The 12,088-nt window shown below is 24.9% G+C and overlaps 3 protein-coding genes across 5 annotated transcripts in view; 2 read left to right on the forward strand and 1 right to left on the reverse strand.

The window, feature by feature from the left end:
• Positions 1–5,449, reverse strand: part of LOC114937501 (uncharacterized) — a 67,352-nt gene extending 61,903 nt beyond the window's left edge. The window contains exon 1 of one of the 2 annotated variants that reach the window (XM_085485131.1): positions 5,413–5,449. The gene's annotated coding sequence lies outside the window, so the exon portion shown is untranslated. The remainder of the gene's footprint in view (positions 1–5,412) is intronic. The other variant, XM_085485130.1, reaches the window with a different exon arrangement.
• LOC114937473 (short-chain dehydrogenase/reductase family 16C member 6-like) lies at positions 418–5,243 on the forward strand. 2 transcript variants are annotated; one of them, XM_085485134.1, is made up of 9 exons: positions 418–617; positions 2,140–2,286; positions 2,822–2,976; positions 3,109–3,286; positions 3,411–3,540; positions 3,669–3,789; positions 4,040–4,165; positions 4,780–4,892; positions 5,023–5,243. In XM_085485134.1, exons 2-8 carry the CDS (start codon positions 2,146–2,148, stop codon positions 4,847–4,849), a joined length of 921 nt encoding a protein of 306 aa, XP_085341260.1. In that variant the 5' UTR covers positions 418–617; positions 2,140–2,145; the 3' UTR covers positions 4,850–4,892; positions 5,023–5,243. The 2 variants fall into 2 exon arrangements, with proteins under 2 accessions (XP_085341260.1, XP_029166764.1); XM_029310931.2 differs by having other exon boundaries at positions 4,780–5,243.
• Positions 5,450–8,183: 2,734 nt separating the features above from the next.
• LOC114937496 (17-beta-hydroxysteroid dehydrogenase 13-like) lies at positions 8,184–11,733 on the forward strand. The gene is made up of 8 exons (XM_085485070.1): positions 8,184–8,613; positions 9,097–9,247; positions 9,693–9,847; positions 9,986–10,163; positions 10,542–10,671; positions 10,815–10,935; positions 11,191–11,316; positions 11,533–11,733. The coding sequence occupies exons 2-8, from the start codon at positions 9,107–9,109 to the stop codon at positions 11,600–11,602; spliced, it is 921 nt and encodes a 306-aa protein (XP_085341196.1). The 5' UTR covers positions 8,184–8,613; positions 9,097–9,106; the 3' UTR covers positions 11,603–11,733.
• The last annotated feature ends 355 nt before the right edge of the window (positions 11,734–12,088 follow it).

Consider the following 12,088-nt stretch of genomic DNA (forward strand, 5'->3'; position numbering starts at 1 on the left):
AATATAAATCTATAATATTTTTTAATGTTCTACAACACATTTAAAGCTTATTAAAATCGGTGAGAGACACTTTCAACCATTCCCTTGTAAGATAAGAAATTTTTTCTTGACAAAATATCACGTTGCATTTTTTAAAGTTTAGTGAGATTTTCAAAAAATACATTTAGAAAATTGAAATCATATTATCTTAAAAAATTTTAATATATATTTTTTAAAAAATTTTAATACACATCTCTATTAATGTCATTTCTAAATATTAAGCTTTTCCAAAAAATACTAATAATTCTATTATATTACAATTAACTGATTCGAGCAATCTCATCGTTGCAGAAGTGCGGAAACGTATACCTATATGACATAAACATATATACGATGTAAGCGTATATATGACGTAAGGCGGTTACACATTCTCAGATTAGAGTGATTTTACGAGAGAGTTAGTTCGTGTCTAAGCATTCACCAGAGAACATCAGCGGAGAAAATTCACTTTCGCTTTTACCTGCAACTAACAACTAAACTTGGTTTAAAAAAACGGAAAAAAATAATTATTTAAATGACAAGTACACAGTGATAATTTTTACCTAGTTAATCAATCGTCGTATCAACATTATAATCAGGCAAGTAAAATTAAGCTCATTATAGTAGTAATTTAATCATTTTTTTATAGTTTGATATCTCAAAAAATACCTAAAGTATTACAGATGAATTCGAACTTTTATAAAACGTAGGAACGCACTATGATAGAAATCGGAGCACTTGGCATTTAGCAATTTAAAAAATAAGCATGAAATATATTAATTCCAAATTTTAAACGTTTATTAAGTAATATTTCAAGTACATCCTTATTTTTAAGCAAAAATATTTGATAGTTTTTCTTCCTAAATACATATATTCTAGAGCAAGAAAAAATATCAAGAAACTATAAAATCTTATAAAAAATAAATGTTATTTTGTAAGAATTTTACGAGAAAGAGAAAGACGTGCTCTATGAAAAATTTATTAACTGTAAATATGATTTTTGTCTCCTATATATTCTAAAACAGAGTAATCAAAAATTTTTAATGTTTTCCTCAAAATAACATTTTTCAAATTGGCGAATATATGTATCACAAAAATCAATCGATATTTTTATTTAAAACTTGGAAGATATTCAGTAGATGCCCTGTTCTCGTGTAGAACTATCGGTTAGAAAATTAATATTTATAAAATTCGAATTTTGTGACTTACTAAACTAGCTAATTTTTTAAATAAAAAAAATAATTTTTTTAGTGAAAAATGACATTTTCCAAGACATTGCTATTTTTTTATTTTTTATTTCAGTATTTCAATTTCGCAATATTTTTTATTCTAATTCACACAATAGTCACATTCGTAGAAATTAAGAATATTTTTTAATTTTTGGTTTCAAATGGTTACAACAACTCATGCACAATGTACACCATAAACAAACTTTCTTTAAGGCAACTGGTTGGGCTATTGTAAGTCCAAAAAATCAAATATTTTTACTAGAAAAAAATTCAGGATATAGTTGAAATGTTACTTAATAAATGTGCAAAATTTGAAAGTAGTATATTTCATACTTTTTTTCAAGTGCCAAGTGCTCCGATTTCTATCAGTATGCCACTATACCATATGTTTGAGAACGAATCAAATTCTCATTTTATTTCTTTAAAATATGTAAAATATTAATCAATAGTGAGTCAAGGCTCTTTTTAAATTAGAAACGTTTCTTAGAAAATAAAATGCGCATCCGATAAAAACCTGATATATAAAGCGATCAAGTACGTATAATAACAGATTTTTATCGAATGATATAGTGCATTTTTTTCCCTAAGAAACATTAGTTTATATCAGTTCGTTTTTTCCTTAATATAATTATAATATAATATTAAAGTATATGTGTTCGTATTAGATTGATTATTGTAAAAAATTGATTGGAACACTGATGAAGACTGTCGGAAAGTTGAAACGTTTGTTGTAGCAGTAGTTTCTATACACAATGTGGATTTTATAATAAAATGTTTTATTTAATAACATCCGTATAATGTTGCTCGTTAGTTAGCCTAATTTCATCACATTAAGTATGTTATTTTATTAAATATTATTAATATACTATAATTTATTAAATTAACTTTTCAGATAATTATGATGAAGATATATGATGGCCTGCTTCTTTTAGTGGAAATACTATTTCTTATTTTGAAAATTTTTTATTTCATTTGTGAAAGTATATACACAACGTTTCTGCCAGTGACAAAAAAGAATGTTGCTAATGAAATTGTTCTGGTGCGTATAAAATTCTTAATTTTTTCCGTATTAATAATATTCAGTCAAATTTAAAAATATGTAAATATGCTAACACGTTTATTTTAAATCATTATTTTTTATCTTGAAGATTATTTTATCAAATCGCAAAACAATTTTCAAATGCTTTTTGTTGCGTCTTTTCATATACTCTTTTAAAATCGTTTAAAATTAATTTTACATCATACAAATTTATTCCATATCCCACATAAAAAGAATAAAAAAAAATTTTTATTTTTATTTCCTAAAATATATAATTTAATAAGATATTTTTATCGAATACTCCTTATAATTATGATATTATATATAATTATGAAATAAATTCATGAAAACAAGATTTGTTACGATCTTCTTGTACATTTCATAATTATATAAGGAATGTTCGACAAAAATATCTTATATAATTATATATTTTAGAAAATAAAAATAAAAATTGTTTAATTAGAAAAATAATATAATACACAATATTCACTCGATGCAATAACTTATTGTTAGTATGTTATACATATAATGACAGGTGACAGGTGCAGGTCACGGTATCGGGAAAGAATTAGCGATTGGTTATGCAACATTAGGCGCAACAGTGGTATGTTGGGATATCAATGAAGAAACCAACAAACAAACGATGAACGAGATCAAACAGATGGGGAAACACTCTGTACATGCATATCGGTAAAAAGCGATAGTCAATATTACTTGATTTTATAAGAAATAAATTTTCAGAAAAAAAAAACAATTTGAATAATTTACAATTAACCACACATCTATCAACGTTGATTAATAATTCGATCGAACTTTTTATAGCTGCGACGTAGCAGACAGAGAAGAAGTCTTCAGGGTAGCTGAAAAAGTGAGAAAAGAAGTCGGCGACGTCACTATTTTAGTCAACAACGCCGGTATAGCGTTTGTCAAAAAACTCCTAGATCATAACGTCGATGAAATTACACGAGTTATAGACGTCAATTTGGTATCACATTATTGGGCAAGTGACATTTATGATATACATGCATATAATAGCTATACGCTATATTATATGATGTATATTATTTTTAAACATTGCAATTATTTTTACATTGGAATTATTTGTACGTCGGAATTATTTTCAGACATTGCAAGCGTTCCTACCAAGTATGATTGAAAAAAATTACGGTCACGTTGTGGCAATCGCATCAGGAGTATCATTTTTTGGTAGTGTCCATGGTACGGTTTATTGTGCCACAAAGGCCGCGGTCAAAGGTAATCGAGTTATATGTCACTTGTGCTTATAGCATATGATTATGAGTATTTCCTGTTATGCAATTAAAGATACAAATTCTGCAAGAGCATGTTTTACTAATATTTTTTGCATGTGCATATTATTATAGTATTGATGGAAGCTATCAGCGAAGAATTGCGCATGTATAGCAACGAGAAATCTTTGATTAAGTTCACCACCATTTTTCCGGCTTTAGTACTTACTGGAATTGCCAAAAAGCCAAGAATGAGGTATGTTTATATATAACGATATAAAGTTGATAAATTATAATTGATATTTCGTAATAGCGAGAAATAATATTTCGTAATAGCGTGGGTAAAATAATAACTTGTACATTTTATATTTCTAAACGTATTCAATTAAAAATTAGTATCTTTTATATTATCATAAATTTTATATTATGAACACACACACATATAAAAGATTAAAAGATAATAATTATTTCTAATATAACTAATTTTAGATTTTATTTGTCAATAGATTTCCAATTATAATGAAAGGGATTACGCCGCAGAAAGCAGCTGCAATAATAATTAATGCACAAAGACGAAATTTGAACGAAAGTAGTGTACCTTCATATTGGTTGCCGTTATTAAATGCAATGAGGTAAATTATGCAAAAATAAAAATTCTATCATCATATTAAATGCCTGATATATTTTTAAAAAATCATTATATAAATTGCTATAATAAATTGCGAAGAAATTTATAAATTGAATAAATACAAGAAATCAAATAAATACTACTGTTTCACAGTAGAAAAATTTGTTTTCTTGTTACAAACGGTCTCCGTTAAAATTTTTGTGTTAAATATTTAACATATTCCTGTATTAATTTAACATATTACTGTTCTGTTAATTAAACTTAAATGTTAAATTATTAAAAGAACTGAAAAAAATGTAAAAATAACACAATGTGCATCTATTTTTAATTTTACACAAAAAATATGTTCTGCTTTATTAGTGACAAAAGTTAATTTTACACAAAATTTATTTTACATTTATTTGAAGTTTTGCATTTATTTTGTGTTAAAATATTAATGCAATATTTCTCCACTTAACATACTTATATTATTAAATTAACACAAAAATTTTTGTGAACCATTTGGAACACGTGATATCTGTTAAATTTAACAGAAATTTTTCAACTCTGTTATATTATTTCTGTCTGCATATTTTTAATGTAATAATATAATAACAACATATTATTTTGATTTCTCAGGATTTTGCCCAACAAGGCTTTACTTTGCATACGGGATTTCATAGATTTCGGCTTTGATGTAGAAGATTAAAAAATATGGAAAATATAGATATATAATACATCTTTAAACATATGTATGTATATCTTACGATACATTATATCAATGTAAATTTATTTTTATACTAAAAATAATGAACATGATACTATTTTCCAACAATTATAATTATTGCAATCATAATTTGCATATTGCATTATCTTTTGCAGCAAAGTATCGTGGTTTTATTAGAATAAAAAATAATTGTGATAAAATTTATTTTAGAATCTTATATATGAAACATTAAATGTAGAGTCGTTAGATAAAACGTAATCGTCAACGAAACGCTATCGCTATTTATATGTATTGCGGATTCAAAATGTAATAGTTCAATAAGCTGCGTGAGTGTCGTTAATTTGCTAATTAAATTTTAAAATAAAAATGTGTTATATAAGAATTAAAATATGTTATAATACTTTAAATTCGAATAATAATTTTTTACAGAAATCAATTCATAACTGTCAGAAAATATTAATTACTAAAGCATTAATTTTTCCCACTTAAATTGTAAAATATTTTTGGGAAAAATTAACTCATTAAAAAAATTAATTAAGACTCACCGTACGACGCGCAGCAGCGGAGTTACAGTGCACATGTTTGATCTGTAAAATACAAATATCAACAAATTATAAATCAGTGTCTAAAATAATTAATATACTTAATATTTTTGACAGAAATCAGCTGATAACTGTAAACAATATTAATCAAGTTTAAAGTAGTATTATATAATATATTGTTTATTTTATATTGAACAAACTATCATGCTGCTAAGCTTCGCGATATCAATCCCTCAATGCTATAAAATTTTATTTTGGACAAACTGCCAAATTGCTAACCCTCGCGATGACAATTTCTCGATGCTACGAAAATAACACACAACACGAATCAAGATAGTAATCAGATAAAAACAGCGAAAAAGGCAACAATACCTGCAATAATCGACTTATCTTTTTTAGAAAAAATCCCTATCTAACAAAAAAAAATAAAAATAAAGATTTATTACGATTTTTTTGTTAATTTTATAAGAATTGTTCAATAAAAATATCATATTATTAAATTTTAAAAAATAAAAATAAAAATTTTTAATTAGAAAATTTATGATAGTATACAATATTTACTCAACGCAATAACTTTGTACATTATACATATATATATATATGTGTGTGTTATTATGTTTGATATAAATTTATTTTATACTAAAACAATAAAAATAATTCTATTTTTCAAAAATAATATAACTATATTTTTTAATTATAAGAATTATATTATTTTCTAATGTATAAAAAATGATTATATTGTAATATATTTTATAAGCCTATATATATGACTTTTAAATATATAAATTTTCCTATATAAATCAATAAAAAAATTAATCAATGCCACCGGATTTTTTGTGCATTAGTTTATATACTTAATAGGATTTCTGATGTAGAATGTACTTTTATTACATATAATTGAAAGAATCATAACATGCAAAATATAGCAATATCAGTAGGACAGTTTTCTGTTTTCGATCTTCTCAATACTTTAACGTTTTAAAATTCTTAAATATTTATTAAATATTTATAAGTATAATAATATTACTACACGTATAAATTGCTTAATTATTATAATATTATGCATCAGACCATGTATATATAATCTAAATTAATTATACGATCTAGCCTAAAAATATAATCAAAAATATTTTTACTATTTTACTTTGTTTCACTAGCTTCTATAATTTTTTACAAAACATACATTAATTCAAAAAATAATATTTTTTGAAAAGTCTGTTTTTCTACACTGAAAAAATGGCTAAATTAATATTTAGTTCCATACTGCCAAATAAATCATTTATTTGAAACAAATAAATACTTATTTGTTTTGAAAAGGATTTTCTTATATCAAATAAATATTTTTCATATCACAAATATTATTAGTTTTTAATAAATAATTCAATATTAAAATAGGTAAATACTTATTTGAATTTGATAAACTTTTTTAATATATAAAATTAATGTCTATTTAAACTAATATTTATTTGATATAAGAAAATCCTTTTCAAAATAAATAAATATTTATTTGTTTAAAATAGATTATTCATTTGGCAGTATTGAACTAAATATGTATTAATTTAGTCATGTTTTTTAAGTGCATTATAACTACATGGACTTTGGAGATGAACCATCGTTTCGAAAGTGCGAAAGTAGGTATGTATATGAAAGTATACCGGCTCCGAAATTGGAAACAAAATCCCACGCGAAGCAACAGTATATATCTGAACATTCGTCAGAGAGTATCAGTGAAAACGCTCACCTTTGCCTCTCACCTGCCCTAATCTAACACTGTATTTTGCCTACATGAAATGAAAAAATAGTTATAAAAGAGAAATAACTTTTTATTTAGCAATAAGTTTTTATTTCAATCGTTTACACTGATATCAGGAAAGTAAAATCATGCTTATTATCATTTTGTTTAAAAAAATCTTTTCTTACACAAAAGTACTTTTCTTAAACAAAAGAAAATTATGATTAAAAAGAACATTCTTTTATATGTATGTATTTTTATGATAAGATGTTTAATATAGAACTTGTATCGTTGTCGCTTGCTGTATTAAATGTGCAACTATAATTATAAACAAAATTGTGAAAAATAGAACAAAAAAGAGTTATTTGCATATAGTGTGAAACTAAGAAGGAATTATAACAAACAGTAATAAACAATCATTTATCATTAGTCGTAATTGTAAAAATTACTATCAACTAAAATTTGATTGTCATATTTTAATTTATATGTATAATAATAAAACAAAAGATACTGCATAAGAAACACACATGTATAAAATTATTAAAAAAAATGACTGTTCTAATTAACTACTATTCATATTAATTAATGTTTAGAAGAATTCCATCCTAAACGCTCCTGAGAAATGTCACACATCACATTTTATGCACATTTAAGAATGCAGATAACTGCAAAAAATTGCTAAGAATATCCGCTAAAAAGAAAACAGCGCTCACGAAATCAGCTCGAAATGTGCAAATAACTAAACGATATATTGACTTGAATAATCAATTATGGAAATAATCTTATTTCGGTGTTAGCATCATTTATTTTTATTTCTCATAACGAATATTAAACAAAGAGAATTGTAGAGACGTAAATCAGTACAAACCAGTACTATACCATATATCGACTGGAATACGGACTCAAAATATTAGCATGCAGACATCACGTGTCTTATTTATGCATATATATATTATCGAAAGATTAGCATTTACACAATCATAACATGCTATACACGCAACAAAAATAACAGCAACTTTCAATATAAATGACGCATCGAACAGATCGATAGATAGTCGGTGGCGAGTCGTGAAGCGAACACATGAAAACAAGAGTGATCAAATATATAACCGCGAAAAGAGAAAGACTCGATATTTTTGTACTCGCAATACTTACAATTAGCCTATTCTCAAATATATTTTTATTTCAAATTACATTTCAATAATTTTATTTTATCCTACAGAATATTTTTAGTATTGTTAGCACAATTCTAATCGCACCCTATGTTTTTAAAAATAAAATAATAGACGCAGTAAAAATGGTTTAGACGCATGCGTAATATAAGCCGAAAGTCATCGAATATGTATAAAATGCGACAAGTTATATAAGCAGAATTAGAAAGCTTCAATCAGTGGAGATTCAATCATCAGACTAATTGATTATAGTGTATTATACATCACGACAAAAAAGTTTTGAATAGCGATAATAATCAGGTAATAAAATAAATCTTATCCTATTTGTGTATTTAACAACTTCGGTTTTATTCAATAAATAATTTGAAAATTATAAAAATTTAAAATTATCTTTTCAAGAAATATTTCTATCGATAACCGAATTTCAATTATGTATATAATTTTAATTCGCCGAATTTCAATTATGTACATAATTTTAATTCGCCGAATTTCAATTATGTATATAATTTTAATTCACCGAATTTTTATTACAAACATAATTTTAATTCGCCTACTTTCTATTACAAAAAAATATATTTTTAAGAAATCTCGATTAACAAAAATTAGTATTCTCAAAAAATGTATCTCTTAAAAAACTTTTACGCTCTTAAAGCTTTACCTAATAAATCCATTACTTAGAGAATTAGAGAGATTTTCTTATAATCTTTTTATAATCATTATTGTAATAAAAAATTAATAATTATACATTATTACTATAATTATATTATTATACTAACTTTACAGAGAAATAATTATGATGAAGATAAATGATGGCCTGTCTATTTTAATAGAAATACTATTTCTTATTTTAAAAACTTTTTATTTCATTTGCGAGAGTATATGCAAAACGTTTATGCCAGTAACAAGGAAAAGTGTTGCTAACGAAATTGTTTTGGTGCGTATAAAATTCTTAAATGTACACAGTTATATATAGGAAATGTATTTTCTCTGTATTAATAATATTCACTCAAATAAAAAAAAAGGAAATGTACTACAAATTTATTTTATTAAAAGCCATATCTATTTTAATAGATTATTCGATCAAATAGCAAATTAACACTCAAACGCTTTCTGTTGCATCGTTTCACATATGTACTTTTTTACAATTTAGAGTTAATTTATCATCCCATCAAGTTTATTCTATCCCAAAAGAAAAAATAAAAATAAGACAAGATTTGTTCCCATTTTTTGTTCATTTAAAGTTATAAAAGGATTGTTTAATAAAAAACTGTTATTAAATTTTATATTTTATACAATAAAAATAATTTTTTAATTATAAAATTTATGATAGTATATATTCACTCGATGCAATAACTTAGTATAGTGATACATATAGACAGGTAACAGGTGCAGGTCACGGTATCGGGAAAGAATTAGCGATTGGTTATGCAACATTAGGCGCAATTGTGGTATGTTGGGATATTAATGAAGAAACCAACAAACAAACGATGAACGAGATCAAACAGATGGGGAAACACTCTGTACATGCATATCGGTAAAAAGCGATAGTCGATATTACTTGATTTCATAAGAAATACATTTTCAGAAAAAAAAAACAATTTGAATAATTTACAATTAACCACACATCTAAATATCAACTCTGCAATTAATAATTTAATTGAAATTTTTATAGATGCAACGTAGCAGACAGAGAAGAAGTCTTCAGGGTAGCTGAAAAAGTGAGAAAAGAAGTCGGCGACGTCACTATTTTAGTCAACAACGCCGGTATAGCGTTTGTCAAAAAACTCCTAGATCATAGCGTCGATGAAATTACACGAGTTATAGACGTCAATTTGGTATCACATTATTGGGCAAGTGATATTTATGATATACATACATATAATAGCTACGCTATATTACGTACGGAGAGATTTTTTTAAAGAATTTCCTAGTTTCTTAGAAAACCCTAAAAATCATGGTAATCATAGACAATATAATATTGGAAGATTTTATAAGATTTTATAAGAATTTCTCTCATTAATATTTATCACAATAAAAAAGAGTAATATATACATAGTAAAATTCATCGAACATATTTTATATTTTATTGTGATAGATATTACCATTTTTGTTGTGGTAAATATTAATCAGAGAAATTCTTATAAAATTCTTCCAATACCATATGATTTTCAGGGTAAATTCTAAAAGAAAATTATCTCTGTGTATGATGTATATGGAATTATTTTTAGACATTGCGAGCATTCCTACCAAGTATGATTGAAAAAAATTATGGTCACGTTGTAGCTACTTCATCAGTGACATCATTTTTGGGCGCTACCCATGGTACTGTTTATTGTGCCACAAAGTCCGCAATTAAAAGTAATTTAATCTAAGTATTTATAATCTTACATGAGTGTATGACGTATGATTATCAACATTCCCTGTAAATTAATGTGATGCAAAATAGGTATAATTGCAGAGCATGCTGTTTTAATATTATCTTTATGTGCATGTTATTATAGCATTGATGGAAGCTATTAGCGATGAATTGCGTACATATAGCAACGGAAAATCCTTGATTAAATTTACCACCGTTATGCCAGTTCTAGTATTTACTGGACTTGTTAAAAAGCCAAGAATAAGGTATGTCTATAACGATAAAGTTATAAAGTAATAACTTTATTAGTACATTTTATAAATTAGCATATTCTATAAAAAAATTATTTATTAAAATAAACTAATATATTAAATTAATATTACAAATCTAATATCTTTTATTGTCATATATCTTATATTATATACACACACATACACATATATAAAATATTATAATTAAAGTATATATGGTCATATGGTTAAAATAATAAGATATTTATTTTATATTTTATTTGTCAATAGATTTACAAGTGTAATGGGAGGGATTACACCACATAAAGCAGCTACACTAATAATCGATGCGCAAAGACAGAATTTGAAAGAAAGTACTATACCTTCACACTGGCTGCCGATAATACATGCAATAAGGTAAATCGTGCAAATATTAAAATTCTAATATTAAATGCACGTAAGTAAGATATTTTCCAATAAATCGCATGTTAATGGAAAGCAATTTAAAACTCGAATAAACACGAGATCTTGAATGAATACTATTATACTACGATTATATTATTTCCCTCTGTATATTTTTATAATAAAATATAATAATCTAATAACATAATAATAATAGTATTTTAATTTCAGAATTTTGCCCAACAAGGCTTTAATTTGCTTATGGAATTTCTTAGATATCAAATGTGATATTGAAGATTAAAAAATAAAGAAAAATATAGACCTATATACATAATTAAATATATGTATGTGTATAATGTGATATATTACGATATATTTATCTGAATTTATTTTATACTAAACAACAATAAAAATAATTGTTTTTCCTAAAAATGTTTTTTTATAATCCTATCTGTTAGAATATAAAATCTGTAAATCTATTCCATTGTAATTTTCCTGATAATTTACGTAACGTGTAAAAATAAAATTTGTTAAAATATGTAAACTACATTTCAGATTTAGATTAGAATAATTCTAGATTTTGTGGAACAATCACGAGAATATCAAGATATTATATCAGTGAGCAAAATAATGTAATTATTACATTCATAATAATTAATTTTCATACAGTTGAAAAAAGTGTGAACGAGAATAATTCAAATGAACACATGCGCAGTATAAAAATTCGAAGGTCAAATATGTATAAAGTCATCAAATATGTATGAAGTATGATAAGTTATAAAAAGCA

The sequence above is a fragment of the Nylanderia fulva genome, unplaced genomic scaffold, assembly GCF_048542155.1.
Source record: "Nylanderia fulva isolate GAGA-0341 unplaced genomic scaffold, ASM4854215v1 Scaffold34, whole genome shotgun sequence".
NCBI lineage: Eukaryota > Metazoa > Arthropoda > Insecta > Hymenoptera > Formicidae > Nylanderia > Nylanderia fulva.